The sequence below is a fragment of the Nanorana parkeri genome, unplaced genomic scaffold, assembly GCF_000935625.1.
Source record: "Nanorana parkeri isolate BGI_ZX_2015 unplaced genomic scaffold, ASM93562v1 scaffold1482, whole genome shotgun sequence".
Lineage (NCBI taxonomy): Eukaryota > Metazoa > Chordata > Amphibia > Anura > Dicroglossidae > Nanorana > Nanorana parkeri.
This window is the reverse complement of record NW_017307750.1, coordinates 66709-89067: the sequence shown is the minus strand read 5'-3', so window position 1 is coordinate 89067 and position 22359 is coordinate 66709. Positions and strand designations below refer to the sequence as shown.

The 22359-nt window shown below is 39.8% G+C and overlaps 1 protein-coding gene across 1 annotated transcript in view; it reads right to left on the bottom strand.

Moving 5' to 3' along the window:
* The window catches only part of LOC108798471 (growth/differentiation factor 8-like), a 19033-nt gene extending 1317 nt beyond the window's left edge, over positions 1–17716 (bottom strand). Inside the window, exons 1-2 of the mRNA XM_018570231.1 lie at positions 17244–17716; positions 9813–10177 (exon numbers count right to left, since the gene is read on the bottom strand). Of these exons, the coding sequence (XP_018425733.1) occupies positions 9813–10177; positions 17244–17607 (729 nt within the window). The 5' untranslated portion in view covers positions 17608–17716. The remainder of the gene's footprint in view (positions 1–9812; positions 10178–17243) is intronic.
* Between the last annotated feature and the right edge of the window lie 4643 nt (positions 17717–22359).

Below are 22359 nucleotides of genomic sequence, written 5' to 3'. Positions count from 1 at the left end.
GGGGGGGGGAGTGGCCCCCCCCCCCCCCCCCCCTTCCCCAGTGGATGGCTGTCAAAATACCTGAACAATGCCTGCATCCAAATAGATTGTTCAGGTATTTTAATGGGCAGAGGGGCCAACTAGCAAGATACTGAAGCTTGGCCCAGCGGGAGATTCCTTCATTCACACAGTTTAGTGTAGATGGAGGAATCTGTAGTTTTTTTGTGGATGTTACAAACCTTCCTGCAGGGGTTTTGTCTGTCTGGGTCTCAGTCCTCCTCTGTACATTCCTACTCTGTAAGCCCTTCTGTTGCTTTGTCTGCTCCCCCTGGGTACTCATTAAACATGTCCAATTCATTTAGTTCCGACACATCTGAATTTTCGAATCCCAATGCATCCGAATGTGTCCGAATCCAAATTTCCGTTTCTGTATTTCGGATCTGGTCTGAATTTTGTTCAAAAACGAAACTGAATCAGACATGTGACTTTTCTGGCCAATCAGATCTGTTTTTTGGTTTAGTGCATCCAAATGGGTCTGAACACAAATTTTCGTTACATCAACATCGGAGCTATATACAGTATATACATATAATACTAAAGCTGAGGCTCCTAGACCCGAATGTCATTCGGGATCCGAATTTCTGAATTGCATCCGGGACCTCACAAATGCCATTGAGGTTTGGGAGCAGTGGTGTAACAATCACCATAGCGACCAAGGTGGCCGCTATGAGGCCCCGGGGCACAGGGGGGCCCAGCCAGGACATCCCCCTGATGCCGTGGGGGCCGCCTGGGTCGCTATGGTATTTCAGACTGCTGGCTGTCACTGGCGGCTGTGAGGAGAAACACGCAGCCATTCACATGTGCAGCGCTGCGTACCTCCTCACAGCTGCTGAGTCGATGACAACCAGCAGCTTCGAGGCGATCGAGGAGGTGGGGCTCAATGACAAAGAAAGCGATCGTGGAGGAGGAGGAGGCGGACAGAGGATCACCCAGACAGGTAAGAGGGCTTGACCGCCCACATTTATTACTAAAGCTGAGGCTCCCAGACCCGAATGGCATTTAGGAGCTCTCGAATGCAAGTCAAAAATTCGGATCCCGAATGCCATTTGGGTCTAGGAGATTCAGCTTTAGTATTAATATCTGTGTATGGTATTCGCAACGAATATTCATAAAGTCATCCGAAACAAATTAAAATTTGGATTTCATTTGAATCCGAAAACCCCGAACCGAACTGAATTTCGTATTCGAATCCCGAATTCCAAAATAACTAAATATCCGAACCGAACCAAATTTCTCCGCAGCTTACGTGTCTAGTTCTCATGCACGTTGGATATGGATGTCACCAGCACTCCAGAAACGACAAAATAATAAAAGATTGTAGTGAATCTTCATTTTATTCACTCGAAAGGAATCAAGCGCTTTCGGGGCCGCACAGGGTCCCCTTCATCAGGCTTAAAGTGAATTCGTTCATCCGATGTTCACTTTAAGCCTGATGAAGGGGACCCTGTGCGGCCCCGAAAGCGCTTGATTCCTTTCGAGTGAATGAAATGAAGATTCACTAAAATCTTTTGTTATTTTGTCGTTTCTGGAGTGCTGGTGACATCCATATCCAACGATTATATCTGATGCGGCGCCATCCGTAGTCATTGCGAGCACCCACATCTCCACATGGGAAGTCGGGTAAGGAGTGCTACAGGTCCTTGGACATTAGTTCTCATGCACATCTCTTGCTGCTGCCTCCTCTTCTCTGGGTTATCCTGAGTCCTTGTCCTCTCCATATTTCCTTCCCGAGTACTTACATAAGCACATTCACATAATTTATTCCATTAGATGAGCTGTGCACATCATATATAGTTCCTTTGCATTTTTGAAGCTTGACCACATCCTGCTTGCCTGTTGTAGTGCTCTTTAGACTCTACATGTGATTCTGTTAGCTGTTTTGGACTGACCTAGTTGCTACCTACCTGCTTAGCCTTACTTTGCCCAAACTCTACTTGTGCTGTTCCTGCTGTAATTTATGATCTCTACTGTGCTCTATGTTTAATATATGCTGCTTGGCTTCCATTACCCAAGACATTGAGCCTTTGCAAAATTCTTAGAAAGTTCCAAGAAAAGTATTTTCTTTTTAGTATTGAATGTTTCAACAGGAGGACTGAGGGTCAGGGAAAACTTTATTTGATTTCACAAGAGGAGAGGGACTCTAGAGGATGGTGCGTATTTCTAAATCTTCATTGAGGCCTGTGGGGGATAGTGTATTTAATTTGTATATCCAGTAAATCTCTTGTTTGCAGAGTTGGTGAAGTCTTTCGGTGGGGATAAAAAGCCCCCGCCTTCTGTCTGACACTTCCACCTACCAGGCACTTCCTATAGATTCACTACCCCAATACCTCACAGACCTCAAAGCTTTGTCTGAACATGCATTTGAAGAGGGAGTGATCACTAAAAAAGAGAAGTCCGTCCTTTTCTCCTCTCAACCTAAGACCCTGTTCTCCTACCACCTACCAAAAGTCCATAAACATGAGACTAAACCCCCCAATTGCTCCATTATCTCAGGTATTGACAGCACATGGTATTGTCTCCTGATGGGGAACAGCCACCTTACCCAGATACTTTGGCTGTGTTAATGATATTATTTATATTTTATTCAGAAGTTTATTTATTTGTATTATTTATATAGTGCTGATACTTTTCTGCAGTACTTTATATTTCAGAACTTGGATTTTGATTGGTGGTAGAAGGACTATGAAGGTTTTAGTAGATGTGAAAAAGGTAACATTATAAATTTGATTTTTATTCTTGATAAATGTTTGTCTGATATATTGGTGTTTAAGATTAATGTAGCCTTTCAGCGTGAATAGAAAAGCTACAATTAAATAGACTGTATCGTTTTTGCATGCGGCTTCTTTCAGCTCTAAAAATACAGTTTTTGTTTTTATGTATTTCTTTTTACACCCAAACCTAGTCAGGAGTTTTGTTTTTCTTGTATCCTCGTATTCTGTCTATGAAGTTTAATTTTATTTTTGGGTCAATTAAGTTAAGACCATTGTTATTCAGGCAGCATATCCTATCCCTTTGCAACATTCATCAGGGATAGGACAAAGAGTGACAATTCCTCACATGAAATTATGAAGCTTTAGTATGCTTCAAGCTTTCATGATATTTCAAAGAACAAAGGGAGGCTTTCAGCTGAGGTGTAAAAAAATATTACATGCTGATTGGTGTTGAGGAGACACCAGTGATGGATATATATATATCTGCTTTAAAGTACAACTAAAGGTTACTGTATGAAAGTTGAAACCAGTGCCAAATCTAGTTACTATGCAATGCACAAGCCTTAATGACCCAAATTCTCCTTTATTCATGCCTCACTTGTAAACCCTTTACAGACACCGCAGCTCACAGTGGGAAGGTTTCAGCAACAGAGGCAGAGCTGTCAATCCAGAAAGTATTGAGCAGGGCTAGATGGGGCCAGGTCCTGATTGACAAGCTACCGTCCTGTTAATCAGCAGTGACAATACCGTTGCAGCCTGCAGCAATTTTTTTTATCCCACTCTGGTGCAAGCAGGCACTACCAACTGGTAGCTATGCTCTGAATTCAGGAGCAGTGCAGCATCATATCACACCATCACAGAAAGCTGCAATAAAAATACTTCACTAGCAAGCTCAACAGGTATTGGTAGGGCTGGATTAACATAAGAGCTATTGGAGCTCCAAGCCCACCACTGAAAATAGACCTAGCCGGCTCAGATCACCTCGGTATACCGGATGGCAATCCTGACCAGCCAGGCTGAACACAATGAGGCAGAGGTGCCGTCAGCTCTCTAATCAGGCGTATTAGGCAGCCACTCGCTGGGGTCTTGTGGGGCCCCAGCAAGGAGTGAGCAGCTGCCTAATTAGACATAAACAGGGTCCTGGTTTTCCAACTTGAGTGCATGGAGGAGGCATGGAACATGGAGGGACGCTGGAACACGGAAAGCAAGGAGGTGTCTGAAACACAGGGTGCAGATAAGTCTTGAAGGGTACAGTGGTTCTGCAGATCTGTTGGTCACTATTTCTCCTCAATCTCTCCTCTGGCTGTCTGTCTGCTCTCTCTCCTGGCTGTTTCTCCCACTCTCCCCTGGCTGTCTCTCCTTGCTCCCTCTCCTGGCTGTCTGTCCCACACTCTCCTGGCTGTCTCTTCTCGCTCTCTCTCCTGGCTGTCTCTCCTCACTCATCCTCATGGCTGCCTCTCCTGGCTGTCTCTCCTCGCTCTCTCTCCTGGATGTCTCTCCTCGCTCTCTCCCCTGACTGTCTCTCCTCCCTGTCTCTCCTGGCTGTCTCTCCTCATGCTCTCCCCTGGCTGTCTCTCCTCATCTCTCCTGGTTTTCTCTCCTCACTCTGTCCCCTGGCTGTTTCTCCTCACCCTCTCTATCCTGACTGTTTCTACTCACTCTCTCCTGTATATTCTCCCCCCATAAATTGCCACATGGCGCTAGAGTGTTCAGGTTCCCCTTGAAGAAAAGGTGGCAACCCTACGTCTGACTGACCATCAGTATTATGCCCATGATGCTCTTAATCCGGCCCTGGGTATTGCAGATGCATTTATAATTAAAGTGTAATTATAGTGTAAACTTATTTTTCATTTTGTAAAGAATAGGAAAGGATTGGAAACTCTACCAGTTTTTTTTTTGCTGTCTGTGTCCTATTAGGGAGATTTCCCTTAACTTCCTGTCCTAGAGACGCAACAGGAAGTGAAAAGAAACCTCTCAAAATGAGGGGAATTCCTCTCTTAGACAGTTGTCCCCAGAACAGGAGATTTCTCCTAGCATCTTGTCCAGGGGCCAGCTTTAAAAGTTTGGATTTCCCCTTACTTTCATTTAGGTAACAATGATCACAAGTACAAATAGGGGGATAATGCTCCCCAACGGAAAGACAGACTGAAATAAACACTTGACAGAAACAAACTTGACACCACTTGATCCAGAACGGAAAAAAAAATGTTTTCCCTATAGGCACACTTAAGGTGCTGCAGCACATATTTGTGATGGGAGGCCACAGTTCTACTTTAATGTTGAATTCTACATACATAATGTCTAAGGGAAGTAATTCATTGTGGTACAAACACATTTCAGTTTTTTCTTGGATGTGGGGTAAGACAAATTCATGCAACAGGAATACGCAAAGTATGTTTTCTAAAATGTCTCCTAAAAATGTGTGATTCTCTGGTTATATTTGATGCAATCAAGGAAGTCCATTATCTTTTTATGGTAACTGAAATCCCTAATAAAAAACTTACAGTATCTTATGACTTACATATTTCAGTAATTATTTAGTAGAGAATGAGTGTGAAATATGAATAAGATGACTTTTTACAGGGAATTAAAGAGGAATTATAGGAACATTTGAAAATTGCATATATGATGTAGTCTTCCACTAATCCCCTGTGTGATGTTAGTTTTATTACTTGTTGAGCCTGCCATTAGATCCATTATTTTTTTCACTTTCTTTAACATGGTGTTAATTCTGTTCGTTCTGCTGTGAAATTGTGCAGCAGTGGTGTCACCCTGTGGACAGGGTATTCTGAAATGGACATTTTGAATGGACTGGATTGATTAAAAAAAAGCTAATACTTATTACGGAGTAACAGCAACCATTTATTTTTATTTTTGAAAAAAAAAGCTTAAACTATTTTTTAAAAAGCTGATAGTTGTAAGTACTCCCCACAGGTTTGTCCCAACCCCTGTTACTGGCACTTTTGCTGGGCAGCTTGGTTTGCATGTAAATGTGTAGAAAAAAGATAAATAAATGCATGTGAAATTAAAAAAGGAATTAATAAATACTATCATTACAGGTATTAACCCCATATAGTTACAATAATACAATCTTTTTTTTTATCATAGTGGTCCATTTAAAAACAATGGAGAAAAGTCTATGTTAATTGGCAGTGAAAGACCTGAGATTATGAAGTGCAAAGTAGCTCCACATATGTGGGTCTTTGATACTGAGAAGTATGAGCAGGTGTTTAATCATGGAGATGCTTTTAGATGCATGTAGCTGGCATTTTAATGGTGTGCCAATGCCTATCAGTTTGAAAGTTATGCTGGAAAGGAAACCTAAAGGTCTTGTTTACACCTGCATTGAACTTTTACTGCCCTCTGTAAAGTGATCTGTAGTGGATCACTAGTTTCAGAGCATGGTTGAGCAGTGGATGGCAGGCATTTAGGAGGCAATACTGCCACCTTCTGGATTTGCTATGGCTGCAGCATGTGTACAGACCCAAATGTCCGTCATGTTAGGTTCTAGGTGAGCAATAGGGGGGCAGTAAAAACGCAGATCAACCGCCTGTTTTATGATCTCTTTGCCGACCGTGTAACCAAGGCCTAATTTTTATTTATTATGCGCTTTTTGTAATGCAGTTGTAAATGGTATGGGAGCTTTTCACTTTGTAAAAGGACTTAGGGGCTAAGTAAGAAAAATGTTGGGATGGAATTTGGGACTTTTGTTAAAACATTACAGTTTTTAGCAGAACAGAGAATTAGATCCATTGTTTCAGGGTAGCACAATTTTCAATGTCTCAAATCAAAAATGTTCTGTTTTCCCATCTCCCCCGAACGTCTCCCACACTTTCTGTGCCAGTCAGCTGCGCTCCATCCCCACCTCCTTTTTTATGTTGCACTTTATACAGTTAGACACCCGGTCTAATATCTCAAAGAGCCGCACACCGCCCACGCCACAACACACCACCCTAGGAGTGCGCTCACAAATCAGTCTTCATCTTCAACTGTTTAGTGAAATCAGCAACTGTTATACACATACTAAGTTTTTTCAACAGTTTCTTAACAAAGCCTTACAATGGGGGTTATTTGTATGCCATGTTGACCATATTGATCCATAATGAGAACTAGGGACTTCCTATCAGACCTGGATGAAGATGAACAGAAGAAGACTAGTGCCATACCTTGGAGAGCAGAGCTCTGTGATACAGCAGGTAATTCTCTTACTATTTTTAAGGCCTGGAGTGGACTTCTCATTATTTTCTGTTTCTGATTATGTCGGTAACTTTGTATCATCTCTGAGGGACTGGACATATGCACTACCTCTGAGGAACAAAATAAGATGCTATTTATCTGTGACAGAATGCTTAAGCTGTGTATCCACAAAGCATGTATGCTTATACTTACAGGTATTCTGTTCTCAAATATAAAAATTAAGCTTTGAAATCCCTCAAATGGACACAATCTACCCACCCAAGGCTTCTACCTGTCATGCAGGCAGAGCTACCGGGGCTCCCAACACTTCAGTGTTTAACAGTGCCTTGTTGTCTTATTTGTGGTATTTTGGGCACACTAATTGTAAAACCATATTGATATGGCTTGGCTGTTCTTAACTCTGCTTAATGTAGGCTTCTTGCTACACAGAGTAATGTGACAAGCAGATAGAGTTACATTCCACAACCCATATACGAGTTGCAGAGAATTAGATTAAACTCAGGTTAAAGCAAATCACAGTAAATAAAGTGGATTTGCTGACTTTAGCTGTATGTTTTGCCTGGATAGCATTAGCAGTTTAATGCAATACAAATTCTCTGAATTTGAAATGCCCTGTCCATGTGCACCCAACTTTAAAAGGCTAGTTATGAATTGGTTGGAGAAGTCCCCTTTTTTAGCACAAGTGGTTCACGCACTGATTGTTTTAGGTTTACATTAATTATTCTTTTGTATGTTTAAGCTAAAACCACTTCTCATATTTTACACAGAATCTAAGACTGGTGATATATAACTGGTCCTATATAACTGGATACTATCTTACAAATATGAAACTGTAACCATCATTAGGGTGTAGAAGCCCTCAAAAATATTTAGTAATATGGTCACAATTTTTTTTTAAATATCACTTTAAAGCAAAAAAAAGTCTACAGTTGGAGTATTATTATCTGTCCAACAGAGTTTATAGAGCCAAGTCAACCTTGTTAAATTATTTCAGTATAATATCACAAAAAGATACAAAATATAAAAATCTTTTGTGAATGCCTGGTGCACTGCTGGAGAGCAGAAATAATTGTGTGTGCCAAATGCTTTAAAATTTTCTTTATGGCCTCATATAGTTATCTATTCAAGTATTGAAGCACTACAAGTACAATGTGGTCATGTAAAACAGAAAGAAAAGGCAGCTCAATGAGCTGAGATGTTTCATCACTCTTTTTTTTTAGACATCAAATACATGAAAGTCATTCATGATCTTGGTGACTTTGATGCAGTTGATTTGTATCATTCACAGGGTTATTCACTAAAGGCTGAAGAGTTTGGAGAAGGCAGGAGAAGTGAACAATCTCGGACAACTGGAAAGTGAGATAAATTGGAGAATTTTTCAAAATTAGCTATTTTGTCCTAGATTGTTCACTTCTCCTATTTTCTCCAAACTCTTCACCCTTTAGTGCTGGGGTGCACATTAGGTTGATCGCGATCTACCAGTCGATAACAAAGCAAACACTGGTAGATAGCAATCGGCTCACTTACCTGAGCTCCCTCCCGCGGTGGTAATGTGGCTGAATGTGTCAGATGCTGCAGGCAGGAAGGGGGTGGGACACCACTCCATGTCTGCAGCGTCGTATACATTCGGCTACAATATCACCAGTGCGGGGCGGGGTGCCACTCCCAGTCTGTAGCGCCCAACACATTCGCCCACACTAGCACTGCAGGAGGACAGGACAGTGCCCATGAGATAATAGCCAGGAAGCTGCTGCAGTGCAGGTAAGAAAAGACAGACAGGAGTAAGAGAGAGAGAGAGAGAGACAGCCGAGGAAGGAGAGAGAAGAGACAGCCAAGAGAGAGAGAGGGAGAGACAGTAGAGGAGGGAGAGTGAAGAGACAGTTGAGAGAGAGAGCGAGGGAGAGAGACGTGAGAGAGAGAAGAGACAGCAGAGGAGCAAGAAAGCAGAGACAGCCGAGAGAGGGAGAGAGAGAGAGACGAGAGAAGAGACAGTAGAGGAGGGAGAGTGAATAGACAGTTGAGATAGAGAGCGAGGGAGAGAGATGAGAGAGAGAGAAGAGACAGCAGAGGAGCAAGAAAGCAGAGACAGCTGAGAGAGTGAGAGGGGGAGAGAGAGACAGGGGAGAGAGCAAGGAGAGAGAAAGCGCGAAGAGGGAGAGCGAGAGAGAGAGAGAGAGAAGAGAAAACCGAGAGAGACAGCAGTGTGAGAGAGGGGAGAGAGCTAGGAGAGAGAGTGAGCGCGAGGAGAGTGAGAGAGAGAGAGAGAGGCAGTAGCCCCAGTAACAATTTTAATGTGCCTGTTTTTTAAATAAAGGTGTATTTTTCATTGGTAGAGCTCATTGAGCTTGGCATTTAAGTGGATCTCAAGACAAAAAATTGTGGGCACCCCTGCTTTAGTGAATAACTATGACAGTCTCCATGATCTCAAGCAAACTGAGAGTTGTTGCAACTAGTGTAAAAAGATTGTTCTCTGGTCAGTGAGTCAGGATGAAAGTCACATAAAGGCTATGGAACATGTAGATACATTTAAAGGCCATATCTATACAAAAGTGCTATTTCGTTTCTGAGGAGCCAGCCATGGGGTTTATAGCTCTTTAATGCTCTGATAGTTAGATGTCCCTTTCGTAATATGTGCATCTGCCCCCTTCCACAACTCCATAACAAAGATGCCCCTCTCTTTGAGCTGGATTCTCCAATATTTTGTTATTCTGCATTCTGAAGAATCTATTTTGAAATGTGACATTGTTATTTGAACATTTAGTGGCAGTGGTGGTATATTCAAAATTGCATTTCTAATGCTGGCATTTATTTGCAATAACCCTAAATTAATATTAAAGTAATGGTTAGTGCAACATAAATACCTACCAGGCCGTTTTCATTGTTGGTAATGACAAGGTTTTCTCCATTTCCTTCAAATGCTTTAATTTCAATGCCTAAGTTGGTTTCAGGTTGCTTCAGCCAGTTTTGTAGAACAGTTTTCACATCAAAGCTTTGCCAAGTTCCAGGTCCTGGATTCATGTCAAGTTTTAATGTTCGAATTCCAATGTGTCTTGTACCATCTTTCAAAGGTTTAATGAGTCTCAGGATTTGCACCACAACTGTTGCAGGCATTTGGACAGGCTTTAGATGTATCCATAATTGTGCCTTGGATATTTTAGTTGACTGAATTTTAGAGTTCAGTTTGAAATAACAGCATTTTTTAGATTTTAATGATTCATAGTCCAAATCATCTAAAAATTAAAGAAACAACTTTTTTTAGGATTCAGGATTTTCAGGGATGCTAAACTAGGACAAGATATTTGACATCTGGATGGCTGCATGTCATAATCACATAGCTTTTTGCCTTAAAAGGTACATAAGGTTGAAGAAACAAATTGTACTATTCTTAAGGATAAAACGTAACTGTACATTGTGATACATCCTTTACCCAAACCAAACTGTAGCAAAAATGCATATTTGTTATATCTTAGATAATGACTTCAGCATGCAAAATAGAGACCTGCCTGGGTGGAATTGGTTTATTTATGCTTTACTTGTACTAGCCTGCTAAAGAGAATACAAATGGATACCAGTTGTTCACCTTATCATTCTAGATTTTTGCTGATTTCATTTTCTTTTATCAAACATAATAAATAGCTTTTGCTGCAACATAAAGATGCTAGCTAGGACCATAATGTTACATAGTATTTGAGGTTGAATAAAGACATAAAGTCCATCAAGTCCAACCTATTGCGTGTATGCATTTATGAGCAGGTGTGTGCGTGTATATGAGTCCATATGTGATTTTTCTCTTAGCAGTAACTGTACCCCTGTATATTATGGTCTCCAAGGAACTCGTCCAGGAGTCTCTTGAATGATTCAACACTCTTAGCTGAAATCACTTCCTGCGGCAGCGAGTTCCAGACCTTAACCGCTCTAACTATGAAGAACCCCTTGTATGTTGAAAAAAAATTTACTCCAATTTTTGGTTGTGCCCTCTGGTCTTTGTTACGGAGCTGACCGTAAACAGTTTATTACTAAGGTTGCTGTCACCCTTGAATAGTTTACACATGAAAATCATGTCCCCTCTTAATCTCCTCAAGCTCAAGGACATCCTTTCTGAGTATCGGTGACCAAAACTGGACCGCATACTCCAGATGTGGCTGAACCAGTGATCTGTAAAGTGGCAAAATTATAGACTTGTCCCTGCAATACATTCCCTTCTTAATGCAACTCTGCTTGCTTTGTTTACAGCAGCCTGGCACTGCACGCTGTTCTTCAATCTGCGGTCTATAATAACCCCCAAATCCTTCTCCGTTACCGACTTTCCTAGTGGCACACCCATAAGAGTATAGCCCATTTGCCTATTTTTAACTCCAAGGTGCATTACCGTACATTTATCGACATTGAACTTCATCTGCCATACAGTTGCCCATTCCCCGATTTTCTCCAGGTCCTCCTGTAATGTTATAATGTCTAAATCTGTGTCTATTACCCTCCCAATTTTTGTATCATCAGCAAACACTGAGACATTACTTCTCACTCCCTCCCCTATATCATTAATAAATAGGTTAAAAAGCACGGGACCCAGCACAGAACCCTGGGGTACGCCACTCATGACCTCCGCCCAGTCTGAGAAGGTGCCATTAACTGATACTCTTTGTGCACGTTTTTGTAGCCAGTTTTCTATCCACGTGCACACTATTTCATCTATGCCCATAGCCCTTAGCTTGTATAACAAGCGTTTATGTGGCACTGTATCAAATGCTTTGGCAAAGTCCAGATATACTACGTCCATCGGCCTCCCCCATCCAGATCTCTACTTACCTCTTCGTAAAAGGTCAGCAGGTTGGTCTGGCAAGAACGATCCTTCCTAAATGCGTGATGCACATCACTTATTATACTATGATCCCGGACGAATTCCACTAAATAGTCCTTAATAATTCCCTCTAACAGTTTACATACTATGCATGTTAAACTAACTGGTCTATAGTTCCCCGGTTGGCATTTTGACCCTTTTTTGAATATAGGTACCACATTAGCCCTTCGCCAGTCGCTTGGCACTCTACCAGCCATTACGGATTCCTTAAAAATGAGGAACATGGTCTCGTTATATCTCCTTGTTCAGTTCCTTGAGTACCTTGGGATGTAGATTATCAGGTCCTAATGCTTTATTTGCATTTAGCAGTTTAAGCCTATGTTGTATCCCAGTTTCAGTCAACCATTCAGGTGTATTTCCTGTTAAATTTTGTGTTTTATCATGTACATTGGGCCCGTCTGTTTCCTTGGTGAATACCGACGAGAAGAAAGTATTTAGTGCCTCGGCCCTCTCCCTGTCGTTTTTGAGTAACGTCCCATGTATGTCCTTTATTGGGCCTATCTGGTCCTTTCTCACCTTTTTACTGTTTATGTACTGATAACAAATTTTGGGGTTCTTTTTACTAACTTCGGCGATATATTTCTCACATTCAATTTTAGCTGCCCGGACTGCCAGTTTACATCTTTTATTACATTTTTTGTAGTTTTGGAATGCGATAATGTCTCCTCCGTTTTATACTTACTAAATGCAATTTTTTTCCCTTAATGTGTTGCTTTACCGATTTACTTAGCCACATTGGCTTTGTTTTTGATCTTTTACTTTTGTTCCCCAGCAGTATACACCTGGTAATAGCATTTTTTTAATTTGTTCTTGAAACAGTCCCACTTCTGGTCAAAGTTTAGTTTATGAAATACGTTTTCCCATTTAATTTCGCCCACTATATTGCGTAGTTTATCAAAGTTAGCCATCCTGAAGTTTAGGCTTCTCCTCCGCCCATCCCCCTTCCCTTTCTTGCTTCCAATATTGAAAGCAATCACCTTGTGATCACAATTACCCAGTGTCTCCCCGATTACAACATCCTCAATTAACTCCGTATTATTGGTGATGATAAGATCTAGGATTGTTATTGAGGTTATTTTTAGCATATATACATACACCCCCCCCTTCTTGCCAGCCTGTCCCTCCTGAACAGGTTGTACCCTTCTATGTTAGTAGCCCAATCATGTGTGCCGTCTAACCATGTTTCTGCTATTCCTACTATATCATAGTCCTCCTCGAGTAACATAACTTCAAGGTCTTCTATTTTATTTACTAGACTTCTAGCATTGGTGAACATACATTTAATTTTTGTACATTTACTGGTTAAATGTTTGCTCCCCGCCTGCTCCCCACTACTGCTTTTATTTGTCCCTTTTATGGTTGGTCCAATCCTACTTGGGTTACCTTGGGCAATTAGATTTACTTTACTGATTACATTTAGTATGCTCTCTATATTTGCTTTACTACTTTTACTATGTCCCAGTACATTCAATCACATGATTGTTATGCAACAATGCAATTGCTGATCAGTGGCCCTCCAGTTTACGCAGATCATATATGGGATCTGCAAAAAGATCATATATGAGTGCAAAAAGAGTTATTGCCTTAAGGTAATGCAAGTGCAAACATTTTAACACTGGTTTGTTATTTTTCTTAGTTGCTCTATCTATCTATCTATCTATCTATCTATCTATCTATCTATCTATCTATCTATCTATCTATCTATATCTATCTATCTATCTATCTATCTATCTATCTATCTATCGACCTATTTATTCATCTATTGATCCATTTATTACACAAAGATGTGCCTTTCTATTACAACTTCCAATAAAATAGTTTTATCCTAACTGTAATTGGTAATGAAAGTGAGAAGAGATAGGAAACTGGATCATTTCCAGTGCTGGCTTGTACATCAAGTTACCTGTTTCTAAGAACCACAAGCAGTTCTGGACATAAGGAAACTGACTTTGAGCACAGCTGCTGCTGCCTATCTTCACTATAAAATCATAAAGAGTTATTGCCATAAAGTTATGTAAGTGCAAAAATTTCTTCGGCATATTTTGGTACAGGATCAGTATGTTTCAAATGCTTTGAATAGAGGAGCATTATCACTTACATTTGTATAATATATAAGCAGCTGCCACTCTTGCCAACATTTCAGCTAAATGCCATTTCCTGGCTGAATGTTACTCAACAAGATATGATTTAAAGCTACTTCCCTTTTTACTGCTCTTAGATCATTACTTAGATCACTGCTGTGTGTTAAAAATGATTTAATTCTACCCAGTACTGTTTTATAAAAGAACAGGTAGTTAGGTAGGTAGATAGACAACCAGACAGATCAAGCTAACAATGATATCTAGGTCTTTTTAACAGAAGGCTCAAACATAATGTATAATGAAAATAGAGGCAAACACTGTATTTAAATATGCAAAATCACATTTTATGAAGGCAAACACAACAAACTTAGTTTTATTGAAGATTACATTTCTATTCTCTTTGAATTGTGCAACATTTTGGAAAAAAAGTTTGACTTTAGGCTTATTTCAGGTACTACACTAAAGCAACCTCTTGTTAGTAAACAAGGTTGTAAAACTATAGTCATAGTAAACTGTGTGACTACTATGGGGCCCAGAAACTTAGGGGGCCCAGATCTGTATGGCTGTGCAATGATTTATGCAGGTAGCAACAACACTTGGCTAATACATTTGAATAAATATAATGAGGGGAATTTATCAAATCTGGAACAGCTGTGCATGGCAACCAATCAGCTTCTCTCTTTCATTTTCAAATCATAACTGTACAAACTCAAGAGAGAAGCTGATTGGTTGCCATGGGCCACTGCTCCAGATTCTGTCTGCTTCCGTTTTGATAAATTCCCCTCACTGTATATCTAGTTAAAAAACATCTATACAATTGCTATGAAAGCAGTTTGCATTTGGCATCACTAGAGTAATGGCTTTGGAGATTTAGCATAGAGAAACAGTAGAATAACTGAATGGTTATGCTATGGGATCCCATCACACACATGTGTGGCTCACTTAGTAAATGATGGAACCAGCTTTGTTCAAAAATTAACTCTTGTAGGCAGGATTAGATTTACCATTTGCCACAGTATGCCAGAGCCTAAATGGTGCATAGACAAAAAGGCAGTATTCCACTGTATTGTCTTCAGCCAAACATTTTTGCATTATTGGTAAAAAATACAATGCTTCTCACATAAGCTTATTTGAAGGTTGTCACAGTATTGAAAACATTGCTGTGTGTATATTACCTGTCCCCCTAGGCCAGCTGTTCTCTGCTACTTCCCTCCTACCACAGTTGGATAGCAAGGTATCACACTAACAAGATCAAATATCATTGCCATGTAAGGCAAATCAAGGTATGCGGTAGCAAGGCTGAAGAACAGTTTTCTGTAAGTACGGTACATGATTATTCTAGCAATTCTAGCAAGTACAATAAATAAACTGTGCAGAGACAGTGACCATGAGGGCCCAGCTGGATAGAACTGGCAGGGAATGTGTTACTGACAGCAGATTGATGTGTACTACACCTGGCAGCCATGCTGTCCTAGGCCACAGCCTCTTTGGCTATAAAGAAATCTGGTCCTGCCTGTAAAAATTGCTCTGTATAGAAGAGATTATGTTGTGTGACTAGATGTTTCAGTGATCAAAGTCCAGAAATAATTAGATAATTATGAACACCAATAAGCGCTATTTTCATTTGAACATGACCATATAACGTAACCTCAGCGTAATTATATAAAAACAACCCATTCTTTGAAAAGAGCTCCCTCTATATACGGTGTCTCTATGTCTCTTAATAAGAAGTAGAAACATTTAAAACATTAGAAGCCACTTGGCCTCTTTCCTAGCATGTCATAGCTGTCAATGTTAAGTGCAGCTACAGACCTATCCATCTTGGTTGTCTATTTTAGTAGATTATATATACCAATCTAAACAGCTCTGTCATTAGAAAATACAAAATTACAGAGAAGAGAAAAAATGACCGCACTCCACGGATCTTCACCAAAGTACACAAAACTTTATTGTGGATGTCAGCAACACACTGTATAATGTCCCTCCATGCGTGCCAAATCTCTCACGCATTTTACCTTCATGGGTTATACCGACAGTATTCCCCTTCATCTCCCTTTCTCCTTTCACTAATGCTCATAAAAAGTATTAAAAGATATCCAGAGCATAATACCATAAAATAATTAATTTATTTTAAATTATTTTAAAAACTCGGACGTTCGGTATAAGCGACGACTGGATCTTATGTAACCCGCCAGCAGCAGCTTTTTGAAGTCATGTGTTGTTACGAGCAATCTCTTCAGAAACTTTTGTGAGTGTTTTCAATCCTTTTACATAAATTCATTTGTTTATGGTATTATGCTCTGGATATCTTTTAATACTTTTTATGAGCATTGGTGAATGGAGAAAAGGAGATGAAGGGAGAATACTAATGGTATAACATTCCGGTGAATGGATGGATTGCATTCTAACTGAGCGCTATAAGACCATTTTTATTTGAATGGTCCACCTCATCTGGTGAGTGTGGTCTGTGTTACTGAAGCCACACACGGATGGGGAGATTGATCACCTGATTGTACCGTTTGCACAAACGTATTGAGATTTTTGCACCGTTTGTACCGTTTCCACAAACCTACTGAGATTATTTGCACAGTTTGGTTGAGAGATTCTTAACACCGCATGGATCACTGAATACATTAAAAGGACTTTTATAAGATTTATGGACTTTTTGTTAGTATTTGATTTATCTATTTATTTAAATATAGAGCTGGGCAGTTTGTTTATTATCTGTATAGTATAGGATATCAAATATCCACTGACTGAGCCTGTGACCATTATACAGTTTGCATACTAAACTATATGTCTTATGGAACAATTACAATTTTTACTTCCACTGTAATGTAAAATGTTAGTTGATGTATAGCCATATTCTTAAGGTGTAAAACTACCTAAAATTCCATAATTCTTTAGTCTTTAACTCCATATATTTAAAAAGATTGTATGCCCCCATGCTATGATTAGTAATGTATCTTGGCTGATGTTTAAAAAGTAACTATGTGGGGCATCAGCTGGAAAGCAATCTCTTAATGTAACATCTCCAAGGTGTTAGCGAGCTCCTGTGAGCTTCTCCACTGTGGAATTAAATGGTAGTGATTAGATGATTATGTTCTAATTTCAATGTTTTCTGCAAACTTACAAATGCATTTTTACAATTAATTGTTTGTGATAGAAGTAAATGATTGCCGACTGATTAACTCCAATACAGTGACATAATATATAATTTCACATATGCAGTAGCTTGAATTCTCGTGCAGTTTGAACTAATCCTTGAGGACTCTGGCTTTAACTACAAAGTGATAACATGCAAATAATTACCAAAAAAAAGTAATTGTTAATCCAGTCCAAACATGATATACTCACTTTCTGTTGGCATTATTATAAATGTTTCAGGGGTGGCATGATAATCATCATCTTCCAAGGACCCCTCACTGTTTGCATCTCTTTGAACATCATACTGGTCAATCATGTCTTGCATAGGTGGAGCTTTTGGTAACATTTGTCTTATAACTTCCTTGGTGATGTTAGGTGCCTGTTCCAAGCGAAGCTTGCTAAGTATCTGGAACTTTATAACTTCTAGTCTTGTAGACTTGCTGTTCTGCCTCAAGGAGCAAGAAGTGCACAGAGTGTCCTTATTAGCTGCTTGATCGTTGTCATTCAGTTTCACTGATGGAAGAGCTACTAAAATGCACAGGTAAATATAGCAACAAGCACGTACCTTTATCATGTTCTCATTTAGTCAACTGTGATGTTCACCCTTACTTTGTGGTCTATTTTATAGGATATTGAAAAGTCAAGGGACTTCTCCTTACTGTTACTAGAGAAGAACCTGTCACACTAATAAATCATCTGCAGCTCATCTGTACTTTTATACTGTAACTTAAGTTACGCTTGCATCATCAGAACCAATGATTGGCTGCCTCATAAACAATGAGTTCAGCTGGCAGAGCCTTAGGAGCTGTGTTTCTGCGGTGGCAGTTTGTTGAATGCCAAGAACCAGTTTATCTTTTCAATGACACTAATTGAATTTACTTTCCTAATTATACTATATGTTTAAGAAATGCTTAATTGTATAGACATAAAGCTAGGTCATATTAACATTGAAATTCATTAAATAAAAAGTACTTGCATGATACCAGCAATAATCTGGGGTACAGTATTATTTTGCTACATGGGTGCATGCACACAGGATTACCTGCATGTAGGTCTGCTTTGGTGTAATGCTTAATTTTTTTAATTAAAAAAAATGGAGCTCTGTTGAGAAGTGTTCACGGGGTCGTTGTAGTGCCTTTAACCTTTTTATGTCATTTTCTTCAAGATTGGCCCTGTGCAAACAGGACAGAACTTTAACAATGTTTGGGCAAGTGGGTAGCAAGTGCTGTAGTATTATGACTTTGCCCTTTCTAAAGAAAAAGTACTAAAGCAAAACAGCAGCTAATAGCACCCATGTGCACATGTCATTATAACTTGGATAGCATCCCTTAACCTTAAAATAGATTTAATAGGTTGTGTTTCTTTACTGACACGTATAGTTAATATAGCCAGTTTTACTGTTGGGGCTTTCATAGTTCAAACCTCTGCCCTTGGTGTGCAGGCTGTTATTGCACTTGGCTTATACTAAAACAAGTATGCAAATCAGGAGTTTTGACTTCACTCTGATTTTTCTTGCTGCCTACTTGTTATGGGTTGGTATTCCAAAAACTATGGGAGCCAGAGACAGCCATGTAATTGGCATTTTTAAATGGTGGTCAGCAACAGCAGCCTTTGTAATTCTTTTGGTATAAGTGGCCTTTAATGTGTTGCTAATCATATAATAATCATATCATAAACTTTTCTATAAAGCTTTTTATTGCAATTAAATTTTGTAAAGATACCTGTAAACACTTACTAATATGGGAACGCTGGATGATACTAGTTGAATGTATGGAAGGATTGTATAAGAGTTAATATTTTTATTATTAATTGATTTTTTTTACCTTAAATGAGAAATATAGGGTTATGGAGAGTCAAATATACTCTTCCCAATACTTAGAACAGGCATATGACTTTGCAGGTGGGAGAGTCTGGAAAGATGTAATTCACCAGCGTCCTCTGCTTCTATGATTTCAACAGGCTCACGCATTTCTGGGGCACACCCCCTTCATCAGCTCCTAAGGCTATGCCAGCTGAACTCATTGTTTATGAGGCAACCAATCATTGGTTCTGATGATGGTTTACGTGTTTCTGGTTTACGGGTTTCTGGGGCAAGCCCCCTTCATCAGAACCTATAGGCTCCTTCATCAGAACCAAAATTATAGACTTGTCCCTGCAATACATCCCCTTTTTAATACAGGACAAAACCCTGCTAGCTTTGTTTACAGCAGCCTGGCACTGCAAACTACCTTTCAGTTTGTGGTCTACAATGACCCCCAAATCCTTCTCCATTTCTGACTTCCCTAGCGGCATACCCATAATTGTATAACCCATTTGTTTATTTTTAATTCCAAAGTGCATTACTTTGCATTTATCGACATTAAACCTCATCTGCCACATTAATGCCCACTCCCCTATTTTATCCAGGTCCTCCTGTAATGTTATAATGTCTAAGTCCGTGTCTATTACCCTCCCAATTTTGGTGTCATCCGCAAACACGGAAATATCGCTGTTAACACCCTCCCCGATGTCATTAATAAATAAGTTGAACAATATGGGACCCAGCACAGAACCCTGAGGCACACCGCTCATTACACTAGCCCAGTCTGAAAAGGTGCCATTTACAGATACCCGCTGGACACGTTCCCGTAGCCAGTTCTCTATCCACGTACACACCACCTCATCTATGCCCATAGCCCTCAGCTTGTGTAGCAAGCGTTTGTGTGGTACCGTATCAAAAGCCTTTGAGAAATCCAGATATGCCACATCTACCGGCTTACCTCCGTCCATATCTCTACTTACCCCCTCATAAAAAGTTAGCAAGTTAGTTAGGCAGGAACGATCTTTCCTGAACCCATGCTGGTTGTCATTAACTATCCCGTTTTCCTGAACAAATTCTACCAGATAATCCTTTATTATGCCCTCTAGCATTTTACAAACAATCTTTCCAGACTCTCCCTGCTAGAGGTTCCGATTTCCTATCAAATTCTACATGCTTTTATTCCATTGAATTTCTGTAAGTACAGCCTAGAGCTGCATGTTTTATTATTAAATTACATTTTTACACTATGGAGGCGCCCTTTTTCGTTCTTTGTTTCCTAGATTGGCGGTCTATTTGACCTGTGGGAGCTGCCTCTTTCGTGTTTGCCCTATTAAGCTGCTGGTTACCTTGAAATTGAAGGCGCCGGTATTTTTTCTAGCTGAATCCCTGGTTGGTTAACAGTTATGGATGCTTACAGACATAACGAGTTGTCAGGGTTTTTCTCTATGCAATCTTTTGTTGTCTAGTTTCCTGAGTCAGGTTATGGCTTTTGGTAATCTTTCAATTTAAAGGTAATCTGTTAGGTCAAATATATGGCAGCTACCATTGTTGAATTGTTTTTGAATGTGCATGCTGAAGGTCTGTCATTTGTATTCTTACTTGACTATTTAGTGAGTCACTGACCCCGAACAACATGTGAATATCAGTTATCCCAACACCTGATATGTTCTTATTACAGATCACTGACTCAACAAGCAGTGAAGGAAGGAAAGGGATGACACCTCCAGAGCATCAACCCTGAGAAACATATCACAAGTAATGGTTCTCACATTTCTCTTCTGAGTAAAAAGAAAATTTGTTGGTGCCGAGATTTACAACTGAATGGGGATCTCTGTTTGAAAATCTGATCATCAGGATTTGGTAATTCATATAGTAGAAGTAAGGTAGGATGAGCACTCGCCCCCATGGGGGGGGGGGATGCCTGAAGAACATTTATTGGTGATTTATGTTGGTGAAACAAAAATCTCAGATGGACGTATCTTTAAGTGGAAGAGATCACAAGGTATTTAACCAAGGCAGATTTATACTCCCTCATCATCAGATTGCTTCACCAAATATATGCCCTAGCACTTTCCTTTTAACAACATGCAGTTTTGTATGCTAATGTATGCACATGCACAGCATGCTCATGCAGGTATTATGCTTCTCCAAGAGACCTATTATACTACTTCTTCCCACTGTACATACTGTCATAGACATTTTATAAGATTGGTTTAAAACCCTTATTTAGAGCCATCTTAAGAAAAAGTGGAGACAAAATCAAATATGGAATGCAGGGCCTGAATGTGCCGTTAGTGCATACATTTGCAAACAACTATAATGAAAAGTTTGTCAGCACCAGGCTATAATAAGTATCTCTGGTTTTTGTATATAGGTTTCACAAATTTCTGTTCTGATGTTCTGAATACAGAGGGGCCCAAAAAATGTAGACATACTTCAACAGTTAATATCTATACCCTTTTTTAAAAACCTATATTGAATTATGGCAGCAATGTGTAGTATTATGTTTCCTCTAAAGGTATCAGTAGTCGCACCGTTGTTGATATCATCATGTGACCGTCAGGAGAGAGTCAAAGAAAATGGCAGAAGCACGCTTGAGTTTTTGAGCAATGTAAGGCCATTTTGAAGTGGTATTGTAAATTTGAAAATGTGTGTGAAGTTCAATGACAATGTCGACGTGAGTTTGGAACAAAACCACTTACACCACTATCAATCGCATGGATTCATGATTCATGTTTGTGATGTGCACAAGCAAAGATCAGGGAGGCGTCGCACAGCAACAAGTCCTGATTCCTCAGATACGGTGTTGCAACAGTGTACACGCTCACCACAAAAGATAGATGAATTTTCCTGAGGCTGGGAGAATGTAATTACATCCCACATGCAATATATGGCTACTGTGGTGTTGCTAGACTTGGGCACTTGGGGTATATGCTCCAGAACTGCTGGTTGGTGCCCTGGGTCAGCCACATTATCAAATGTGTTCTCATTGGTTCAGTAATACTGCTATTTAAGAGCCACACATATCAGTAATTTCCCCTGCCAAAAGATGCTCTCCCAGGCTTCCACTTCAATTCTCAATATAAATTGACAAGGGAAATCCCTGAGAGGATTTTCTCTCACTTCCTTTCACACCATGCCTAATGCTTAGATTGTGATGTATAACAGTGACAGAAGTGGCCATGTCTCTAGGACCAACATGTTATATCTGAATAAGTTCAGATAACATTATCACTATGTGGGGGTTCTGCAGGGATGCTGAACCATTGAACTAGCAATGGGATGATTTTTGTCTTTTTCAGTATTCACCCCATTTCTATATTTTGTGTATACTTTAAAGTAGTATAGTACAACATAATTTTGTATATATTCAACAGTAATTACACGCCTAGAAGAATTTGAATCATGTTAAAAATTCCTATGTTGAAATCCCTAGGTGTACCTTTATTTTGTCCGTATGATATTAAGAAAGTGACCATCAAAAATAGAAAAATTCTAAATATTTACAATGCAGCCATAGTCTTT